The sequence below is a fragment of the Perognathus longimembris genome, chromosome 23 (assembly GCF_023159225.1).
Source record: "Perognathus longimembris pacificus isolate PPM17 chromosome 23, ASM2315922v1, whole genome shotgun sequence".
Lineage (NCBI taxonomy): Eukaryota > Metazoa > Chordata > Mammalia > Rodentia > Heteromyidae > Perognathus > Perognathus longimembris.
Genome location: NC_063183.1, coordinates 35,709,594 through 35,733,527, shown reverse-complemented (window position 1 = coordinate 35,733,527; position 23,934 = coordinate 35,709,594). Strand labels below are relative to the sequence as shown.

General features: G+C 45.1%; 1 protein-coding gene across 1 annotated transcript in view; it reads left to right on the top strand.

Moving 5' to 3' along the window:
• The window catches only part of Fmn1 (formin 1), a 151,913-nt gene that overhangs the window by 31,087 nt on the left and 96,892 nt on the right, over positions 1–23,934 (top strand). Inside the window, 4 exon segments of the mRNA XM_048332706.1 lie at positions 16,522–16,967; positions 16,969–17,010; positions 17,012–17,233; positions 18,793–18,943. Of these exon segments, the coding sequence (XP_048188663.1) occupies positions 16,522–16,967; positions 16,969–17,010; positions 17,012–17,233; positions 18,793–18,943 (861 nt within the window).

The window sequence follows — 23,934 nt, the reverse complement described above, 5'->3', positions numbered from 1 at the left end:
AGTCTATGAGACTCTGACCTTCAATTAACCAACAATAAGCTGGAAGCTGAACTCTGACTCAAGTGGTAGAGCACCATCCTTGAGCACAAAAGCTCAGGAAGAGTGCCCAGCACGAAGTTGAACCCCCAGGATTGGCACACACACAAAAAATAAATTAAAATTCAGCACCTGTAGATAAAGTACCTACTGGGTGCAAACACTGTGCCAGGACAGGGGAAAAGCTTGGAGTATGAAAGACCGCACTGAGGCCTGCATGCCCAAGGATAGTGAGTGACGATGGGCAGGCAATACTGTTGCCTGGGTTGTAGGTTTGTGCACCTTTGCTTGCACAAGTGTGTAAGAAAGCAGGGTTTTACACACAGGACTTACTATGGGTGAGGTGCTCAGATACATTCAACCCTCATATTTAAAGAAATGCTGGTGCTGATGCACACACACACACACACACACACACACACACACACACACACACTGATTTGCTGCTCTACAGATTGACTTTGGCCTATAGTTTCAAAACACAGCAGTGGAGGAAAGCAAGAGGCCTCACAGGTCTTTCCTGAGTTGTAGCCCCAATTTCATCCTCAGAACCGTGAGGATCAGCTGCTTAATTGTGTGCAGTGGCGTGTGACTGGAGGAGGTTTCTGTGCTCTGCAGCGCTCCCTGCCTGCTGTTGTGGAGATAGATTGGGACCCTGGGAGGAAGTGGAGGCACACCTGGCAAATACCATCCAGGTGGGTGGAGGGCAGGCCGGCCACACGGGAACATGGGAGAGAATCCTCGCTGATGGAGGAAGAGGTGCCGATGTCACATACTACTTGTCTGAGTGCGGAACGAGAAAGTTCTTTCTTGCCAACTGGATATGCTTCTCACGTCTGAACCCAACATCCAAACGAAATACAGGGCACCCAATATACAGGGCAATTACTCCTCTCCACAAACACAGCCCGTGGCTTACATTGTCTTGGATGTGGCTGGGGCATTTGTATGGTACAGCTCCATTTGTTTTGTTTTCAGTACTCACTATTGACACCTCTCAGCTATGAGCGGATAGTATAAACGACTTTCAAAATATTGAGAAAACACACAATAATGGCCTTTTTCCAAACTTGATGGTGGAAGTTTGTAAGTTGAATTGTATGAAATGGATGCTGTTTGGCTTTTGTTGTTGTTGTTGCTGATGATGATCATGGGACTTGAACCCAGAGCCTGGGCACTGTCCCTAAGCTTTTTTACTCACAGTTAGTAGTGCTTTACCACTTTGAGCCACAGCTCCACTTCTGGTTTTCTGGTAGTTAATAGGAGAGGAGAGTCTCATGACCTTTCCTGAACCCCGATCCTCAGATCTCAGCCTCCTGAAATTACAGGATTACAGACATGAGCCACCGGCATGTTTGGCATGTTTTGACTTGTTTGATGTGACTTTGTGTAGCATCGTCCCATCAAAAGGCAAGGAGGTGTGGGGGAGGGGACATGGTACTCCTGTACACAGTGCTCCAAAATGTTCACTGGAGCCTCAAGCCAGGAGCAAGGGGTTGCAGCTGCAAAGGCTATTCACGTAGCCCTGGGAGCATGCAGAATGCATTCTTGGGTGACTTTCTTGCAACACAGGTCCTGTGTTACTTAGAGAGGGATCTTGGTGACCCACTTTTCAGCCTTTAGGAAATCCATGCCATTTTAAATTATTGTTAGTGGGTTATTCAAATTAGTATTCCCTGGTGTAGTGAGATATTAAATGTATCATTGGTCTTTGTTGCTGAGCCCAGACTTAGACCAAACTAGATAAAATGTAAATAAGAAGTACTACCATTTATTTTGGTCTTTAGAATATAGATCCTTTAAAACTTTATTTGTATTCTTACTCCCTGATAGATCTTCTATAGTAAAATTTTCATTTCTTAATTACAAGTTAAAGGAATATGATACTGCAGTGGAGGTAATAAACCAGAAAATTAGGAAAGAGAAATCAGAATCTAATTTCTATTGTTGCTTGTCTTTTCACCAAACATATATTAAATATATTCATTATCTTTATTACAAATACAAGTTCTTCTTTGTTTTGCTAAATCAAGTTTAAAAACTAAGATATGACCTGCCACTCACTAATAAATAACCTGAGAGACTTCTGGCTTTCTAATCTGTTTTCAGTTAGTTCTGCTGGAAATTTGTGAATTCTAAATCTGACTCTCATTTTCCTACTTTGAACTTGAGTTGTTGTCTTCAACCCTATCACCCTTTGTCTTGTGTAGGGAAAAGTCTGTAATTATTATAATGTAGAATGGGCTTCTCCTTTTGGTATTTTATTTTGCACCCTTAAAGTGGCACTGACTCCAGTCTTGATGACTATAATACAGTGCTGTGACTTTTAGAAAAAGGGGCTCAGTCTTGAAGTTTCAGAACCAAAAGCAAATAGGAATTCCTTTATTCCTGCTGTAAAGCAGTGGTAGATGGGCTCACAGCTGAGGGAGGAGAAAGCAGATTGTATTACAAATCTGGCAACATCAGCCACACCAGTAAAATCAAATCCAATGATGTTTTATGACTCTGAATTTATGTGAGTGCCCAGATCAAAGGGCTCCAGTCCCACTGGACTACAAGGTCCATAGTTCATGGCAAAAACTCATCAAAAAGAACATTTTAGTCGTTTAAACTTTTCATTTTAATCAGCCAGAGTAATAAAGGAGCCTTTAGGTGTCCAAAAACATTTTGCAAGATCAAGAGGTTGTTTTCTCGCTCGTGGAAGCAGCTTTCTTATTGGATCCATATAATGCTTTGGCCTGAGAGTGTCAAAGGGCCTGCCTCTGCATTGTTTGCCCTGGTGGGATGGTTCCTTTTGGTTCTTCTAACTGTGCATTATGTTAGAGTAAATTATGGTGCCTGACGGAAGGACCATAAAATTTTCACACCATTTATCATGCGATTTCAGCCATTTAAAGTGAGATCTCTGACAGCAAGCCAGGTACTTTGTAATGTTTAGACAGGAACATCCTACTGCCTGAATCTTGGCCAGCATCGGGAGGCTGCTCTGCTGGGAGTGAGAACATGAGGCTTCAGGCTCTGAAGAGACCCAGTCTCAAGCCACAGTCTTGATGCTTCCTAAGACTGTGCTTGTAGATGGCCCATAAAGTGGGAGTCTCCTTTTACTACAGTGTCAATTCAAAACAAGTGGGTGGGATAATATTTGGGAAGCAGTAAATACATATGGGTCACTAGATGTAGATGATGCAGGAAGCTAGGCTAAGAGTCTAGCGCTTTGCACCCAGGATGGAGTGATTGTGCATGGGCAGTCAGGGGCTGTGCAGAAGGAGCTAATGTTCCCGAGAAGTAGAAGAAGGGGGAATCAGGAAAGCAGGCGGCTCCATTGGCTACAGGAAGAAAGAGGGGATATTTCCTTTGAAGAAGAATGTGGGCGTACTAACACCTTTGTTTCTTTATTTTTCCTCTTGCTTTTTAGTGTCTGCACGCACACACACACACACACACACACACACACACACACACACTCCCATTTTACCTGGTCTCTCTATTATCATCCTCTGGAACCTTTTCTGTACCTTTACTCATTTGTTGCTCTAGTTATTGGGCAAGTACCCTCCACCATTTCTGTACATTGATTTTCTACCCTCAGTCATACAACTTCCTTGAGCTTCCACTCTACCTCTCACTGGCAGAGCTATCAAATGTTAATGATGTGGAGTAAGTCCTCCTAACAGTGTCTTTCTGTGACAGTTCCAATGAAACAGCTCCCCAAACTGCAGATGAAGGACTTGGCAAGTGCTCTTCATTGTGCTTCACTAGTCTTTGCTGGGCTTGTTGTGAGAGCAAGTATCAATGTTGAAATCCTCTGTCCTCTGAACTCGAGGACAGGATTTGCTATATTTGCTATGGATTCATAGTACAGTGCTTCTAGATAGCAGTGATAGCTCCTAAGACCATGTCATGGGGACCACTTGAAAGAGGCATCATGGCTGAAATTGTTCACCCAGTCTGCTGCCCCATTCCTTCTGCCATGTGGAGACTTGTTTTCCCAGAGGTGGAGAGATGTCCCAATGGTAAATCATGGGAAGAAAGATACCTAGCAGCCCATAAGGAAGGGCCACACTGAGATAGGCATCCGAAGTCTAAAGTGGTGTGCTCAAAAGTAACATGTTCAGACACATGAGTAAAATGGAACACGTTTCCTTGGGAATATACTAACCCACTGGAGAAGAGTAAGGATTGTATCTTTCAAATACTTAATTCAGTTTCAGATATGTTCCTTTCTAAGACCAGAAGGTTATCTTGACCCTCTCTGCCCCACTGCTTATCACTGTGAGGTTAAGAACTGTATCCAAGGTTTATAACTGGAGCTTAGCGTGTAGTTTATAACTGGGATGGAATATTTCAGATATATGAGACATGGATAAGTGGCCAGATTGACTCTGCTATGACTTTAGAACCAAATACTGGGCTTTGACAGTATTTCTCCCTCCTTGATCATTGACCACCCAGTTGCCTAACAAACTGGAGTTAGTAGTAATACCTCTTAGATTTTATTTTTTTCCCTTCAAGCCCACCTACAGAAAAGAATTTTTTTAAATGTCATTACTGAGAAGAGTAGAGAATTTTATTGCTAAAGATTTTAGCGGGCTGGGGATATAGCCTAGCGGCAAGAGTGCCAGCCTCGGATACACGAGGCCCTAGGTTCGATTCCCCAGCACCACATATACAGAAAACGGCCAGAAGCGGCGCTGTGGCTCAAGTGGCAGAGTGCTAGCCTTGAGCAGGAAGAAGCCAGGGACAGTGCTCAGGCCCTGAGTCCAAGGCCCAGGACTGGCAAAAAAAAAAAAAAAGATTTTAGCAAGCCCTCCACATCTAACTTTTCAATGGGTAATACAGAGACAGAGCTCTTCTCCTTTATGCCTTTCAATCCTAGTCTACGTTTTCCTCAGTGGTAGATCATGTTTGGATTTAGTTGTTTTTACTTTTATCCTTCCTGTGTTGCATTTATGTGAATATCTAAAGAATGCATTAAAAAACAAATTCACAAAAGAAAGAGAATCCGAAGAAAATAGACTTTCTTGGGAAGACATAGTAGAGAAGGGAGTTTGTTGTAACAAAACAAATTTCGATGAAGGAAAATGATCTTCATGCCAATCTTTATAAAAGTCAAAATTCCTTCCTTTGAAACACCTTGGCCATCCTAATCAGTTTCAGATGCAGTGCTAATTCTGTGTTCAAGGGCGTGCAGTAAAAAATACTGTGCTTTGCTGGTATGTCGTGGACCAAAGGTTCTGGCCCAATGCTAAAATTCCTACTGATCTAAATATTTAGAGTATGTAATTATTGAGAGTAGATGCCTGGCATGGAAACCTGGGCCACTTCAGTTTCTCACAACGTAGGCATGGTACAGTATTATCTGGCAAATATTATCTCTGTAGCTGGCAAACCTGTTCTATAAAACGCAATGTATCCATGGCTGGTAAAACATAGAGCTGACTTTCTAGTTTCATTAATCTATAAATGTGAAGGAATCACATATGCTTTTTCAGGAAAATTATTCTGCATTATTAGTATGTACAGTTGTAAAATTTAAGATCCATTTCTGAGGAGAAAGGTTAGGACATTTAAACCCTGCATGGAATAGTTAAAATTTATTTTGTAAATTCTATCCTATGGAGTTAGGAAGACTGACTTAAATATCTATCTTCCCATTTACTGGGGAAAAAACCCTGGGTCTTATAACAATTATCTTTTCAAAAGGCACAGATTATAGAGATCAGTATCAATCACAAGAAATACAACTGAATGGAAGGCCGAGGGGAGGGAAAGAAGAATGTGGTTTGTTTCTAGTCCAGGAGAAAGAGTTCACGTCAAAGTGAGGTCTGAGCCTGCCTACGTTCTGTCTGCGTTTTCCTGGAATGTCACTTCACAGGCATCTCGATGTCCCAATGCTCATTAAACACCAGTGACCAGAACAACGGTTCTGCCAGGTCCCACTTACTGTCTTCACTGTTTAAGGCGTTGAGTATTCTAGATTTATAAATATATAATTAAAACCCCTACTTAAAAAATAAACCTAGATGGGGATTTACATTTTTCTTAATCCATGTTTACACAAAGAAGAGATCTGTTTTTAAATATTACATCAGGTTCTTGTGAGCTCAAATAAATCACTGAGACCCGTTGCCAAAACTGTTTCTTAACATGATGGGTATTGATGCCCTGAAGCCAGGAAACCTTCTCTGTAGAGTTTTGGATTTTTTTTTTTTTCTGGCAGTGCTGAGGTTTGAACACAAGGCTTTGCACTTACTAGGCAGGCTGTCTTATCACTTGAGCCAAACCCATCCCTTCTCAAACAAGGCCAGCCTGGACAGCAGTCTTCTTACTTAAAAAGCCCAGCACATACCTGGGGCCACAAATCACATCCAAGTTATTGATTAGGATGCAATCTTGTGAAAAATTTCCCCAGTCTGGCCTTTAACTATAGCTGAGATGAGAAGCATGAGCCATTCAGCCCTGTTGAGTTTTAGAATTCAGAAAAAAAATGTTATTTCAACTACCATTTCTATTCTCGAACACATATGTAAAGATATCACAGATGTACCCCGTCATTTATATGCTGAAATCCTAGGCACATCCTCAACTGTAGCAAGTGCACACGAGGCAAGCCCAGCTCCTGAAACGTGTGTGTCTCTTCCTAGATGGATCCACAACTGGAGATGTTCAGTAAGCTAGATTACTTATGAAGAGTCAAAATGAATCTTGCTACCAAACTAGTAAATCTGTCACCCACATTGTCATGGGTGCTATTAATCGGTTTTTTGTCACTGTGATGAATATCCACAATTTAATAGGCAGGAAGATTTATTGGCTAACCCGAGGTCACAAATATACTTTCATATGTTTTCACCAAGATGCTTTTCTGATGAACACAAAATTGAACTTCAGGGTTGAGTTTTCAGTTGAGTCTTAGACTTGTCATAGCATACAGATAACTTCTGTTACATTTTGTTTGTTTGTTTTTTGCCAGTCCTGGGGCTTGGACTCAGGGCCTGAGCACTGTCGCTGGCTTCTTTTTGCTCAAGGCTAGCACTCTACCACTTGAGCCACAGCGCCACTTCTGGCCGTTTTCTGTATATGTGGTGCTGGGGAATTGAACCCAGGGCCTCATGTATACGAGGCAGGCACTCTTGCCACTAGACCATATCCCCAGCCCTCTGTTACATTTTACTGGCAGAAAAATCTCTTAACATCACAATGTATAAAACATATAAGAGGAAATAGTTTTTGAAAAAATATTTTTCCCTTTAACTCAGGGCTCTACTAAATTAAAATTAAGGTTAAAATAGAAATTATAGAAAAATTTGGATTTATGGTTGAATTAGTAAGAATTAAGAACTTCTGGAAATATTTCTTGTCATAAATCTCACCTTACGAAAAAGCAGATAGAAAATTAAGTGCTGAGATTTTGTCGTACACTTCCCATGCATGTGCTTGCTAATGCTCACCTGACTTCCCAGAACAGAACAGAGAGCTGAGCCCTGGCATGCCAAGCTGAAGATGGCACATGTGTGTTATGATGGTATATTCATGAACTTGGACACTGAGCATGTGGAGGGAGGGGAAGGGAAAAGGAAAGGGAGGGAGAGAATGGAAGGCGGGGAGCTAGGGGGAGAGAGAGATAGAAAGAGTGTCTGTGCTTTTTGGCTTTCCTAATCATCAAAATAATTTTAAACACTTCCTACTAGATCTTAGAGAAAATTTAGTATTCAGAAGACTGCAAACAACAACAAAGACCACAAAAAGCAAGTATAATGGATACGCTAGTGTTATCCAGACATGCACATTTTAGTGTAAAACCAGTGTGCAAGTTTCTCTCCATTTAAAAAACTAACATTGAGTTGTACCAAAGGGTTTCATTTTGACATATCCATGTATACATGCAGTGAGCCTTGACCAGACTGACACCTCCATGACCCTTCCTTATCCTTCCATTAACTTCCCTCATCCCTCTCCATGAGCCTCCCTCATCTCCCTCCATTGCCCTCCCTCACCTCCCTCCACTGTTCTCCCTTATCTCCCTCCCTTACTCTCCCTCACCTCCTTCCATTGTTCTCCCTCACCTCCCTCCATGACCCTCCCTCACCTCCCTCCATGACCCTCCCTCACCTCCCTCCATTGCTCTCCCTCACCTCCCTCCATTGTTCTCCCTCACCTCCCTCCATTACTCTCCCTCACCTCCCTCCATGACCCTCCCTCACCTCCCTCCATGACCCTCCCTCACCTCCCTCCATTGCTCTCCCTCACCTCCCTCCATTGTTCTCCCTCACCTCCCTCCATTACTCTCCCTCACCTCCCTCCATTACCCTTCCTCACCTCCCTCCATTACTCTCCCTCACCTCCCTCCATTGTTCTCCCTCACCTCCCTCCATTGTTCTCCCTCACCTCCCTCCATTGTTCTCCCTCACCTCCCTCCATTGTTCTCCCTCACCTCCCTCCATTGTCACCTCCTTCCATTGTTCTCCCTCACCTCCCTCCATTGTTCTCCCTCACCTCCCTCCATGTTCTCCCTCACCTCCCTCCATTGTTCTCCCTCACCTCCCTCCATTGTTCTCCCTCACCTCCCTCCATGACCCTCCCTCACCTCCCTCCATTGCTCTCCCTCACCTCCCTCCATTGTTCTCCCTCACCTCCCTCCATGACCCTCCCTCACCTCCCTCCATGACCCTCCCTCACCCTCCCTCACCTCCCTCCATGACCCTCCCTCACCTCCCTCCATGACCCTCCCTCACCTCCCTCCATGACCCTCCCTCACCCTCCCTCACCTCCCTCCATGACCCTCCCTCACCTCCATGACCCTCCCTCACCTCCCTCCATGACTCTTCATCTCCCTCCATGACCCTCCCTCATCTCCCTCCATGACCTCCCCATCTCCCTCTATTACTCCTTCTCTCCTCCCTCCATGACCCTCCCTCATCTCCCACCCCCTCCAAATCAATTTCAACAAGCTTTCTTGTTCTGTTGCACATTTTTTATGTGCACATAAAGTATCAAGACTCTAGTGTGCAGCTTTTTAAAGCAGTTATTTTTATGGTTACATATTCTTTTAATATCACATGAAAACAGTGTTTACAGAACCAAGGACTTACCTCTGAATCCATAGAAACCTGATTTGCAAATTCCTGGGTCTTCTGACCTGAATGTTTGACAGATGAAGAATTAAGAGCCAGTAATATAAAGCAAGTTCAAGTTCATGTGGTAACTGTATGGTCAACCAAAGCCAGGTTCTCTGACCACTGTTTTAGGTTTTTTTTCCCCATGAACGGAACCAGACTCTCAGATTATAGCAGAAAATATTTCTCCTTGGGCCTACTTCTTAAAGAAGACTATCCTCAATTTTCTGGCTTCTCCATCTATGTCCTATACATGAATATGCCTTTTGGCAAGGGTGAGCAATTTTGGAAATTTAAGACATTTCCTTTCTTAGCCTCCAGGTTCCTCTAGGGGAACCATCGAAGGCCAGAACCCAGAGCCTAATGAGAAACACATAAACCTTCTTGTTTGTTTTCCCTGCCGGTTGGCCTATAATTTAAAACCCATCCAGTGGCAGATTTATCAAGTGACTAATCCCAGGAAAGACTTGAAGTGGCAAGGAGAAGGTAGTTGTGGCCTAGGCACACGTCATTGATCATCTGTTCAAATAATGAAACTAGGAAGCCAAATACCTCCTGGCTTCTTCAGGAAAATAAATTCAGGATGGCTGCATGGGTGTTTGGATCTCAGAGCAGGCAATGCTGGGCTAATGTGACAAAAGCAACACTGATGACCTGCCATGCCTGGCTAAACAAGTCTGCGTGAGCAGTCTTGATTTTCCACAGTTGGCCAGGAAATCCTTCTATCTACCTACTAAAATGGCTATTATACTGTAACACCCATACCATATCTAATTTTGGCTGTTCTGAAAATGAGATGTAACCCACAAATACATTACTATTTTCAGCTAGAATGCAAAGTATGGATCATTTCTTGTGTATTTCACAAGATCTGTGACGTTGCAGGTGTTCACCCTTGATTGACTAATAGATGGTAGAGAGGTCATCTCAGGTTTAAGGAGGACTTGGCCACAGTCTACCTGCATTAGATGAAAGTATCACTGAAGAGCAAATTTCACATAGAGGGAGATATATCCACTCATTAGAGTGTCATTTGCTACCAAAGAGCTAGGAAGATGCAGAAACTATTTTCTGGTCAGCAATCCTAAAGTCTTATGTCTAAGCTTTGGTTGTGCAACAGAAAGTGCTCTACAGCTGGCTTTTAAAAAATCAACTGTCTCCCTCTGATAATTTTGCACAATTTGCCTAATAATTGTTTTTTATTTCCACCTATTAAAAGTAAGAAAAGAAAAGAAACACAAGCCAAAAGCTTAGGAGTATGTAAGGAGACCGTGAGTTCCACATGATACCATAACATTGTTCCAACACAGTGCCATTGTGCAGATGGCTCATTGGCCATAGGCAGCCTTCCTGCTTGGACAGGTATGTGAGTCATTCAGAGGGAATTATCAAAGTGATTGCTACAATTACATGGCAAACCCCAGCTTGTCGCAGCTTTAAGGACCAGAGTATACCAGCCACTGCTTCTGAGTACCCATACCCTCTAGAATGGGTCTTACCTCATTGGACTAGCTACTGCTCTAATAGTGATAACACAGCCTGAGATTCCAAGACTTTCCTCTCTCTAGAGAAGGAATTAGTATGTTGACTCATGGCCCAAAAATGTGTGGTGTTGGTTTGCTCATTAGGTTTAGAATTACATTTTGGAAAAATTAAGTCTGGAAATAATTTCCAGGATATCCCAGTGTGTATATCCAATCTGTGACTTATACTCTATTTGGTGATATTAATAACTTGAATAAAATGTTACAAAATTCCCCATGGGTAATGATTTTCCTTTTAGTTCACAAAATGCACTCTGACTACAATCTTGTTTTAAAATCCAAAGAAGAACCTCAGCCCAGATTCTAACATTTCTTTCCTGTTTTACTTCCTTTGGTGGCTGTCTACAGTTATATTTGCTTATTTAGAAAGTTCTCTTTTTTTTTCTGAGCACTTAAAACCATCAACCTGTCAAAAATAATGTACCTTTTAAAAAATCTGAATTGCATGAGCAGCCATTGGTGTGTTTTCAGAGTATTTAATAAGACTCTCTGACCTTGTGAGATTATTGACAGTGGTGATGAGAGCTGGAAGACTCTGTATGGGTGACATAACACTGTGCTGTAAGCCCATATGAAGTTTGCAAAAGCAAGTCATTAATGACTGAGGTAGCCAGAAGTAGACTTTACCCAGGCACCAAAAATGTTCAGATCTATTATTTAATGCCTTCACTCGTTTTTCAGAAGGATGAAGAGAAAATGTTTTAAAGAAAATTGCTAAGGGAGAATCTTTATTTTTGTGTTGCTATTCTCATTTCCTAAAAAATAAAAATTACTCACTGAGGGTGGGTGATAGGTGAGCAGGAGACTTAGAGTGTATCACCTACCAATTTCTCTATGCTTTATCTGGAAAAAAAGTTTGTGATACCAGTATTTTCAGATTGTTGCCAAAATTATATGCATTGTATGAAACATTACTATCACTTACTCACTGTGGAGTTAGAGAGTCATTTGATATGAATTTAGAATGGTATGAAATGAACATGAATTGTAGAGAGGATGGGGAAAGTGAGAGTACACGAGGGAGTCAATCTGGGTAAGTAGAGATGGGTGGAATGCCATGGTGAGCGCTTTCAATAGCTCGCATACACTTTACCAAATGAATGGCAGGAAGGTGAAACAGGCCCTGTCCAATGTATGGGTACTAGTGGGAGGAGGGGTGGTGTGATGAGCAGAGAGGACAAAGGAGGGGCGGCACAGTCAACAGACTTTATGAACGTGTGTGAACGCGGAACAGTGAAGCTTGTTGAGGTTGGGGGATGGGATGAGGGACAGTGACAGAGGAAATCTGATCAAGCTATATTGTACACACAGGTGGACATGCCACAATGAAACTTCCTTGTACAACTATGCTAATAAAAATGTAGGGGGGGAATTTAATATCAAACAATATGCACCTCCCTCTGTAGTTGTCTAGCAGTAGGATCTTAGTAGGTTAACACATTCCCCAAAAGTTGATGAAGGCACCTAGAGTAGTGTTCGTGTGCTCACTCCACTGGTTTCACCCCCCCCCCCCCCCGCTTTGCTTTGCTGAGCATCAGCACAGCCTACCACTTGTATTTCCGGCACTCCATGCATTCCATTTTACTCATAAATCAACTTAAGTGCACCTTTATCATAATTTTCCCTTTGCTCCTTCTTGTCTTGCTTTTTATCCCTCCTAGTAAGTTCTAATTACAGTGATGTATCAGCTGTGCCTCATATTTCTGTATGTCCCTGAGATACCCTTTTGATTGAAACTTGATGTGCTTTTATTTCTTATAAAGAATTATTGATCATAGTTAATCAAAACCAGCCATTGTTAATCTGTGGCATTGTCTTCAAACTCATTCTTTTCATGAACAGTCTTGATTTTACAGTGGCAAATATAAGCCAATTAAATATGCAACTGTTGAAGTGTTTGTGTAGCCTTCGCCGTCAAAATGGAATAGATCCAGGTCCCCATATCCAAAACTATAGGACCAACACCTTCTTGGTTTGCCTAAGCATTCTGTAAGGATTGAATCCTATCCTTTTCAGGTGGTTCACATTCTCAGCCCTCTTATTTCCCTTTTATTCTCTCTGCTCATACTGCACTCTTCTAAAATAGCTTAGCTTAATTTGCTTCCACACAGCCCTCAGGAGCTGTCAAGATTTCCCCAACCCAGGGATATACAATTTGGAAGAGTCCCTGGAAAAGATTGGCTTAGTCAAGTTGTACTGCAGGTAACCTGACTTTATTGGCCCTGGCAGCACTTCTGGGGGAGAATGTTCATCACAACAAGATGCTAATGGACAATTTTTCCACAGTTCTTGGCACCAATATGGTGTATTTCATCAGTAGGTACTTTTCCACCTTCCTTTGACAGACATGCTAGTAGAGACCAGACAAGCAAAAGTCTCCCTCTCTTGCTTGGGTTTCAGTACAATGTGTTCCTTCGATGGTATCTCTGAGCATTGGTAATGTGAAGGATATTAAAAAATAATGAGGATTTGGTAGGGGAAGGGAGAACCAGCCCCAGAGGAAACTGAAGAAGTTGTGTCAAACCCAACTCTTAATAAGATTAGAATCACAAATGTGGTTTAGTTCAGTCCTACTGGGAAGTTTATTATGCATGTGGGAATAGCCTTTGAGTTTATAGTGGAGAGAACACTTACCTGCTGTAACTATTTCGAAGTATGTAAGTCAATACAGTCACCAGCAACTTTTAGAAAAAACTTAATTTTAAAAACTGGATTTTCTGAGATAGAAATGGCTAGGGAAAAAAAAGAAAAAAGGTAGGAAACATGAGAAAAGCTTTCAGTGTATCTGTGCTAAATAGTCTGCATTAATGATGTTTAATTTAATAATTAACAAGAATGAGATCTTAAAATTTGTATTGTATATCAGGATATCAAAGATGAAAATAACTGAATCTCTTTTTATTGTATGTATTTATTGTAACTTCAGCTGTAATAGGAGGAGGGACAATATAAAGACACATGGTAGATTTTATACTGAAAGCTGAAGAAATTGATCAGTTCAACTCAGCAAGCATTTGTGGATCACTAACTGGCCAGGATGTGTGTAATGCTCAGGAAGTTTGAACATGTGTGGTCCCCAGCAGCCTGGAGCTGGTAGATTTTCAAAGAAGAGAAACATCAGTGACTGTCTTGCAACATGAACCTAGAAAGTTCTTTGGCAACAGAGACAAAGGAAAACTCTGGTCAAGAAGAAGAGAGAAAAAGCTCAGTTGAATGGGGAGGAGGGCTTTCACTAAGTGTAAATGGAGAAAAAAATATATGCTAGGTAGATGAAACAAAATGAATGTGAGCAGGCAGGAGGATTGAGGGTTGATCAAAGGGATGCAATAAAGGAAAGTATAGGGGAGTAGCAAAGGTCAAATATGGAGAACCGTAAGTATGCTGTAAAGAATTTAGCCTTGTCCACTGAAGAGAGTAGCTATTCCCAACATGGATAATGAAGGAGTATCCCTCCTACTGGAACTTATCAGCATGAAGAAAGGGTTTTTCAAATCACAGGTTCACTTGAAGATTCCAAACTTACACAAGCTGTTATCAAAAGAACCCATGGATTCTGAGATGTCAACCTGTCCCCACTGCTCTGTTAGGGTGGAATGGAGATGAACAACAGTAGCTGTTGGTTTCAACTCTGCCTCTCATTGGAATGAATTCCTTAATGAGCTAGCTCTATGGACATTTGACCAAGAAGGGATAGGATCTCTCTCTCTCTCTCTCTCTCTCTCTCTCTCTCTCTCTCTCACCCTCTCACCTACTGGCCTGAGATAGCTCCAGTAAAGCTCTCCCAGCAATTCTGCTGGGGTGGGGGTTTGGCAGCCAGCCATCTTATTAGACTATAAAAGAGTAAAGTAAACCAGAACAGTTTAATTGGGGTTGCCCTCTCAAAAATTGTTTGCATCTTGCTTAGAAAGAAGATGGATATAGGTAAGCAGAATATTGGAGTTGGAAGAAAAGTTGATTAAAGATAAAAGCAATACAAATAAGCTATGAGTAAAAGAAGGTAGATGCATCTTGGAGACATCTGGAAAGGTGTCAAAACTCAGCACTTGTCTCCTTTCAGGTGCCTTTAGGGTCAAAGCAGAAAACCAGCAGAGTTTTAACATGGAAACTCGAAAGGCTTTGTATGTCTGAAAGAATATTTATCTAAAAATGAAGAGAAGGTTTGTAACTGTTTTGTCTACTGCTTACAAGCATGTGTCCATTGTGCAAGTAAAGGAGAGTCTGTGGTGTATACCAGCACATCGTTCCCTTGACCTTGCCTCAAGTTGTAGGTGATGCTATAGAGGCCTGGGCTGGAGAGCTCATAGAGGCCCAGGATGGTAGGCAAAGATTGTCTTTGAGCAGTCTTTCTAGAAATGACTCTGGATAAAAGGAGGATGCCTTTACTTTCGAAGCACAGAGCAAGGTAGAGAGGGCGTGCAGCCGAGAAGTGTGTGTGGTCTGTACAGTGAACTGGTGTGGCCCCTGTCCTCTGATCTGTCAGGTGCTGAGAAAGGTAATTGCAGAGATAGCAAACTTACCCAGTACTCCGCTCCAACTCTCCTCTGTATGTTGCTCTACATAGAGGACGTTCATCTACCTCTCAGAGCTGCTCTGTAGATTCTAGCATTCCCTAATTTCTCGGGGATCTTTCTCCTCCCTGCACTAAACACATGCATTAAATATGAGCCACCAAAACTGTACGTAGGAAGCCATGTCATTAGACTCAGATCTTTGGTTAAGGGAGTTTTGTTGCAAGAAGGATCCGTTGTCTTACTGAGGGAAAATTTCTCCATGGAATGTGTCTTTGTAAACTGTTTCATATCTTCAAGAAGTTGAAGACAGAATAAAGTCTTGGCCCCATACGTCTTAATCTTGGAAGAGAGTTTAGTAAGGAGCATGGGCCAAGAGTTGGTTTGTGGTAACAGATCTGAGCTAGACATAGCATTGAAGTGTTGGTGAGCCATTGAGGTGGAAATCGGGGTGGGATACGTGGGAAGTAATATGGAGATGGTACCACAGTAAAACAAAGATGGTTTTAAGCAAAAATTTGGATAAAACCTGACATTGCTTTCAGACAGTTGGTAGCAGGACTGATGGAAACTTAAGTAGTTGTTTGCACTTGTAATACAATGCCTAGTTTTAATTTTGTATGTCCACTTTACAAAGTAGTTTATGAATGCAGTGTATCTTGATCAGTGTCACCCCTGTCAACCTCCTCACCCATTCCCTTCCCTCACTCGACTTAATTTTTTGTAGGATATATACATTAGATTTTTTTACTCCTCGTCTCCAAGTTTTATGCCTGTCACTCAACAAAGGGAACAGTATTTGAAACCTAAGAATAACAGGAACATTTAAGTCTTCACTATGGCCGTTTGTAACAGTAAATAAGAGACGCCATTTGTTCAGAATGGTTCCAGCCACAACACAGTTTCACGCGTAGGATAATCCTCGCTTTGCACCCGGGGAAACTCGGGTGTGTGAACGTGGTGGGCTCCGCCCGCAGCGGTGAAGCCACGCGGGGGCCGGGGCGGCGTGGATCCGCCCGCAGCGGTGAAGCCACGCGGGGGCCGGGGCGGCGTGGATCCGCCCGCGGCGGTGAAGCCACGCGGGGGCCGGGGCGGCGTGGATCCGCCCGCGGCGGTGAAGCCACGCGGGGGCCGGGGCGGCGTGGATCCGCCCGCGGCGGTGAAGCCACGCGGGGGCCGGGGCGGCGTGGATCCGCGCTCGGGCCTCGCGTGGGAGGGAGGGATGGCGCCCGAGCTCGCCCCTCCCCGGAGCGGCCCCCGGGTGCTGTGGCCGAGCGCTCGGTTCTCACGGTGCATCTCCCCCGCCCCCCCCCCCAGGCCCAGTTCGAGCTCGAGGCGTTCCACCTGCGAGGGGAGCACGCGGCGAGCACGGCGCGGCTGGAGGAGGCGGTGCAGGGCCTGCGGCAGGAGCTGGCGCGCAGGCGCGGGGCCGGGCGCGCGCCCCGCCGGGACGCCTGCGTCGCCACGCGGGACCACTGGCCCCCGAAGGCCTGCAGGACCGTGTGCGTGCAGACGGACCGGGAGACCTTCCTCAGACCCCGGGGGGCGGACGGCAAGACGCCCCGGAGCGGCCACCCCGTCCCCCGGAAGCTGCCCCTCGCCGCCCTCGGCCAGCTCGACGCCCAGGCCCCGCTCCCGACCGCCACGCCGCCGCCCGGGGAAGGCGGCGCCCCGGCCCCGCCCCGGGCCGCGCCCCCCGGCCCCCCGGGCCCCGCCCCGCCGCCCCCGCCCGCCCCGCCGCCCCCGCCCCCGCCGCCGCCCCCCGGGGAGTGCGGGGCCCCCGCCGGCGCCTCCCCCGCCACCCCCCGCCCCCGCACGCCGGGCCGCCCCCGCCGCCCCCGCCGCCGCTCCCCAGCAGGGCAGGGCCGCCCCCGGCCCCGACGCCCCCGGGACTCGCCCCCCCGCCGCCCCCGGGACTGTGCTTCGGACCCAGCGCCTCGTCCAGCCAGTGTCCTCGAAAGCCGGCCATCGAGCCTAGCTGTCCCATGAAACCGCTGTACTGGACGCGAATCCAAATAAGCGATCGGAGGTAAGCTCTCCCCCGGCGCCCTGGGCCGGGGACACGTGCGGGGACGCCGGCTCCACCGCGTCCCTGACTCCCCCGGGGTCAATGCTGGGAGGGGCGGGTGTTAGCGTCGGTGTCTCCCACTTCACAGACTGGAGCGGAGCCCCAGTGTAGACAGGCCCTCCCTCTCCAGCATGAAGGGGAGCCCCAGTGTAGACAGGCCCTCCCTCTCCAGCATGGAGGGGAGCCCCAGTGTAGACAGGCCCTCCCTCTCCAGCATGGAGGGGAGCCCCAGTGTAGACAGGCCCTCTCCAGCATGGAGGGGATCCCCAGTGTAGACAGGCCCTCTCCAGCATGGAGGGGAGCCCCAGTGTAGCCAGGCCCTCTCCAGCATGGAGGGGAGCCCCAGTGTAGACAGGCCCTCCCTCTCCAGCATGGAGGGGATCCCCAGTGTAGACAGGCCCTCTCCAGCATGGAGGGGAGCCCCAGTGTAGACAGGCCCTCCCTCTCCAGCATGGAGGGGAGCCCCAGTGTAGACAGGCCCTCTCCCAGCATGGAGGGGATCCCCAGTGTAGACAGGCCCTCCCTCTCCAGCATGGAGGGGAGCCCCAGTGTAGACAGGCCCTCTCCAGCATGGAGGGGATCCCCAGTGTAGACAGGCCCTCTCTCCAGCATGGAGGGGAGCCCCAGTGTAGACAGGCCCTCTCCAGCATGGAGGGGAGCCCCAGTGTAGACAGGCAGCATGGAGGGGAGCCCCAGTGTAGACAGGCCCTCTCCAGCATCGTGGTCACGGATGAGAAACATAGAGCCACGGAGTCCGAGTCTACCCACAGGTCCACTGAGGCTCCTCTTGAACATCTTTTATGGCACATTTTAGATGCTATCATCCAGTCTGCCATCTGGGGTATTAGGTATTTTCTTTATTGCTGTGACCCATACTTGAAAGGAATCATTTCAAGGGAAGGAGGGTTTCGTTTGTCAGGAGACTGTGGCAGAGCGCAGCCGCTCACCTGGTGGGGGCCAAGGAGCAGAGAGAGCCTACACTTTTCCTCTTCCTCCCCCTCCTCCTCCCCCTCCTCCTCCCCTTCCTCCCCCTCTCCTCCCCTCCTCCCTCCTCCCCCTCCCCCTCCTCCCCCTCCCCCCTTCCCCTCCCCCTTTCCCCCCCTCCCCCGCCCACGGGGTGGCGCCACTCACATTCAGAGTGGGTCTTCCCATCAAGTTAGTGAATCCTCTCTGTAAATGCACCCCGTGTGGACTTCCTAGTGAGTTCGGGGGCTTGCACTCAGCACCCCTCTCACTTTGCTCACATTGGCACATTACCACATGAGATGCCTCCAGCAGGCTTCCTAGTTACTTTGGAGATGGAATTTCTTAGACTTTTCTGCCACTGATCAGACTTTTCTAGTCCTCTGATCTCAGCCTCCATAGTAGCTAGGATTATGTGAGTGAGCCACCACCATCATGTAAATGGTTTTTAGTTAGTTGTTTGTTTAAAAGCCACTAAAAATGAATTGCAGGATTTCGTTGTATTACCTTTTCTTCTGCTTTGGTTCTAACCTTTAACTTGTTCTCTCTTCTTCAAGCCAAAACGCTACACCAACCTTATGGGATTCCTTAGAAGAACCTAATATTCGAGACACTAGTGAATTTGAATATTTATTTTCCAAAGAGACAAATCAGCGAAAGAAAAAGCCTCTGTCAGAGACCTACGAAAAGAAAAACAAGGTTAAAAAGGTAATGTGATTATAATTCTGGTGCTAAGTCAATACACAGTTTTCTCTTCTATGGAAAGTCACTACACATTGCTGATTTGCTTTCTCTTTAAGTCATAGTCAACAGTTCAAGAAATCTTTGTCATTTGGGGCATATGATTTGAATCTTAGGAATTTATTCTCAACTGTAGCCATTAATTCTGTTGAAAATAGATTTGATTTGCTGTTACTAAAAGTAATTTGTAGACTACCAAAAACAATATTAGGTCAACTTATTACTATCTTTGCAGTATAAAATAAGTTTCCACTGTCAATATGCCCATATTCACCTTGTCCCTAAGTTACCTTTGTTCCTGAACAAGGTCAGTCCCTTGACAAGGATCCAAAAATCTGCCTGTGTTGTCTAAGACACTTTCTCTTGGCTCCTGTCAGGGAAGGAGCCAGTTTGATAAGCTTTCCAGTTTACTGCATTTTGAACTTGCCTGACAGAAAACCAGGAAGTCCTGCCAATATCCCCCCCTCTCTGGAGAGGCCACAATCAGAGAATTATAAATCATTTCTGTTTGTTTCCTATTCTGTATGATGTATAAATGCAGCCCATTCCCTCTGTCTTTCTGGTGGCTATTTAAGAATTAATGAGACCCTGGATATTTTGTCTGACATTGTGGGGGCGGGGTGGAGGGAGAATCAGCAGACATTAGTCTGTTGAAGCTTTCTGGTGCCAAAAGACTTCAGCATTGATTGTAATTTGGTACTTTGGCAAGGATTGTGTCTCAGACTTAGTGTCTCACTTTATTGGGGAAGGGAAAAGGGCAGAAGGGGAACATTGTTTGGAAGCCTAAACATAAATTTACAGGGTTTTCATAACCTATTGCTCTCCAAGTTTGTATTGCTTCAGCTTTTGTGACAAAGATATTTTCAACGGACTGCTTTGGAAAAGTATGTATATAATTTTTCCCTAGGATAAGTTTGTTTACACGTTTACATTTCTCGTGCAGTTGACAAATGAGTGGTGGTATTACAGTTATCATCTATAGGTGCCTGTGTGTGACTGACCCACCATATGGCCTGAGAGTTTTAGTGTTCTTGCCAGCTCCCTTGAGTACGATCTGCAATGATTAGAGTTTTCCTGCTCTTCAGCTTGAAGGACCTTGACAGGCCAAACAAGAGCTTCTACTCCATACCAAGCACCAGTCTACAAAAATTCTACCATGTAAATTTGGCTTGGAAATTAGATGGCCCCCAAAGTTAGCTTGTGCATCTATTTTATTTGCTTATTTATTTTTTTTAAAGTGGTTAGAACTTGTCAAATATGGATATCAATGTTCCTTTCAGAGTGTTGAATCTGAGTGTTATTCTTGGAGTTCACTGTGTTTCTTTGGTTGGCTACTAAGCAGTAACTTAATCTGGATCTGCACCTCAAGCCAGCACTGGGCAGTATCATCTGGATGCTAATTACCTTACCCAGACCACAAGAGGGCACCTCCGAGTATGGAGTCATGGAGCTAAGGTTTCCGTCCTAGGCCAGGGAGAAGTGGACCTCCACAAGGACAATTTCACAGCTGGTTACCCACATAGTATTCAGAGCCAAGTGCTCGTTAGAAAGGCTTGTAAGCATTAGCTTTAGGTAGAGAACATGCAGTGCTGCTTAGAAAGAATGACTGCAATATAAAAATTGATTACATATTAGTCTTGTCCTCTTGAAGATGCATACCAGGCTGTCCTTTCCGCTCCCAACGCATACAACACTCTCATTACTCATGCATGTGTGCATGCGTGCAGGTGCACATGAGCCCACACACGTGTGCACACCCCCCACCTTTAAAACCATCCATATGAAGAAAGTGAATATAGATTTGAGGTTATTGAATTAGAAGATAGAAAAACCGGGAGTAGATATTATTATGAGAAGCCGTGAAGGAATCATTCTAAATCTGGCTCATGTTTTCCAAACCTACTAATCTGTCCTCCTGACAGGCCCTTTTCTTGAGTCTGAGGCGTACCTGGGCCTGAACGTTGGGGGTGGGGGTTGTGTGAAGGGCGCTTCCAGAGCATGAATGACTCCTTAGGCTTCCACTTCTTAGCTACAAGCACACTGGGATAGAACAATAGGAAAAGACCCGCCCTGTGTACTTCAGTCAAAACTATGTCTTCCGGAGGACCAGGGAAGTGGTTACTACGATCCCATTTTGTAGGTGACCATCCTAAACTGGAGTTTAGGATGTTGTTGGGAGCTTGCCCATACCCTGTACAGGTGGCCGAGCAAAAGAGCACAGCCATCCACAGCCCAGGGCTAGCAAACTAGTATTAGTCTAAAGTTCACTGCAGTGCTGGCTCTCAGCTCACTTGGGAAAACCTGACTTTCATTTCCTAGTCATTATATAGTGAATGAAGCCCCAGCTTGCTATCAGAAGACACAATTTATACTGCTGACTTTGACCCTCCTCAACACTGAATCTTGGACATGTTCCCCTAAGTTCTCTGGGCCTCTGGTCTTTCATCTGTCAAAAGATAATAATTAGAAGAATTCTAACTAACTTTACTTTTCCTTACCAAGGATGGATAGGAAAGGGAATGGCATGTGAAAGGACATTTCAGTCCTCAGGCCTGGCAGAGTTTGACAGATCAGGCTGCCTTAAACCATGAGTTGCATGTGTGTGTCAGGTACAACAGTAAACAGGGACTAATTAATGATTGCATTAGTCCTCCCGTCTTACCTTTAAGTGGACCAAGTTTCTTTATGAGCTACTGTATGGAAAAGTGGGGAATCTGATGGGAAATTAGGGGTCAGAGATCGTTCCTTGAAGAGAACTTGTTAGCAGAAGCTACCTCTCGAGATGTGGTCTCTGTGCTTTTCATTCCTTGAGGTGCAGAATATCAGAACTCTTTACATGTACATTTTTTTATTGCCAGTCCTGGGCCTTGGACTCAGGGCCTGAACACTGTCCCTGGCTTCTTTTTGCTCAAAGCTAGCGCTCTGCCACTTGAGCCACAGCGCCACTTCCAGTTTTTTCTTTTTATGTGTTGCTGCGGAATTGAACCCGGTGCTTTGCTCATGCTAGGCAAGTATTCCACTGCTAAGCCACATTCCCAGCCCTAGATGTACATTTTTAAAGTGAGTGTGAGCCAGATGCCAATGGCTTACACTTGTAATCCCAGCTACTCAGGAAACTGAGATCTATCTGATAGTTGAGGATTGAAGCCAGCCCAGGTAGGAAGGTCCATAAGACTTTTATCTCCTATTAACCCCCAAAAAGCCAGAAGTGGAGCTATGGCTCAAATAAAAAGAAAAGAAACGAGGGAAAAGGAAAAAGTGAGTATGTGCATATATTTGACTGGAATTAACTTGAATTTCAACCTTGCCCTATGCGTGCATAATGTGGGATCTACTGCAAACCAGGCTCACAGTCCCTGTGCTTCTCCCTTCAAAGATGATGATATTTCCTCATCCCTGTTGTCTATAGATAACTTTAGGCATTTGGTGGTGGCAGCCACTGGGCAAGTTGATTTAAGGCTTCATCACTCTTTCCTTCATTCCTTCCTGAGCAGACTTTCCAGGGCTCAGAGGCCAAGAGCTCAGGTTACACCAGGCAGAGATATCCACTTACTTCCTGGGAGATTCTAGCTCGACTCCCAGTAAAATGGCTACACTTGCGATTTTTGATGAAATACCTGTGAGCCAGTGCTTGGTTTCATTTAGGCCTAACCCGATTTCTCTCCAGCTGAGGCTAATTTGCATGGCTGTAAACACCTAGGAAGCTCACCAACTGTGATGAAAGCAATAGAAACCTGAGACCACTGAAAACTCAAAATCCCTTTCCTTACTCAAGACTGACTCTGAGTCATGCCTTAACCCAGAAGGCAGCCTGCATGCTGCAGTTACAGAAATGTTATTCTGAATGATCTGATTAGGGCCGCAAGGTTAGCCACGGTCAATTTACAAAGACAATCTGAGAAGAAATCACGTGCCTAGCATGCTATGGGTCAGCAAGGCCCCTGCCAGTGTTTTGAAAAGCCACTTCTCTGCCAGGACCATTATCGGATCTCTTCTGTGGAGTACAAATGGAACTGGAGGTTTAGGGGCCCCTCCCATGGAATGAGTGACAAAGGGGATTGGGCTGTAGAGCCAGGGGTGAACATGCGTGCTCCCCGCTGGATTCCTTAGCTGCCACTGCTACCCTTCCAGGGGAGTGGGGGAACCTAAGAGCTCCAAGGACTTCTGAGAGGACTGCTCCCACTCAAAATGCAAGGAAAGAGGAAAGACTCATTTGACAAGGACCCGCGGCTCCATATTGACACACAAGCAGCCAGATGGAAGCTATTGGACATTTTGATGCTTTCCTTCACAACCAGAGCAGTCTAATTGGGATCTGGCTCCAGGCCCTCCAGGCTCTGATGACTACGTAACCTGACTTTTAGTGTTTTCATTTTCATTAATTAACTTTTATGCCAGGTACCTTATTAGTCACACTGAGACATTTTGCATGTATAGAATACCCCAGGAGGTGAGAAGGGGTCTTTCAAAGTGCTAGAGAGCTGCAAGAACCAGGGGACTAATTCACAGTCTAATTATCACATCCCTTTACTCTCCTGTGGACTCCCTTGAACAACCTCCTTTGTTTAAAACAAACTTTTAAACTTTGTTTGCAAATAGCTCTTGCATTCATGTTGATTTTGGAGATTTTTGGATTATGTACTTTGGGTGTGGCTCTCTTCCTTTCCGTCCAATTCAGGAACATAAATGTTACTTGGAACACTAGGATAAGGCACATTAATTAACAAAGATTTATTTTAAATGAGGCCAAGGGAAAGGCACACTGCTTGGGCAGGGGCTCATTATAAATAGATCCTCTGTACTATAATCATCTTACTAATGGAAGAAGTGAGACAGAGAGATGATTGCCTAGAGAAGAATGTGGTTCAGAATGGAGCAGTTATGTGTCCAGAGCATGCTATCTTTAGAATGCTTTAGTGAGACATGGGAGAAACAAGGCCCTGTGCTGGCTTTGAGAA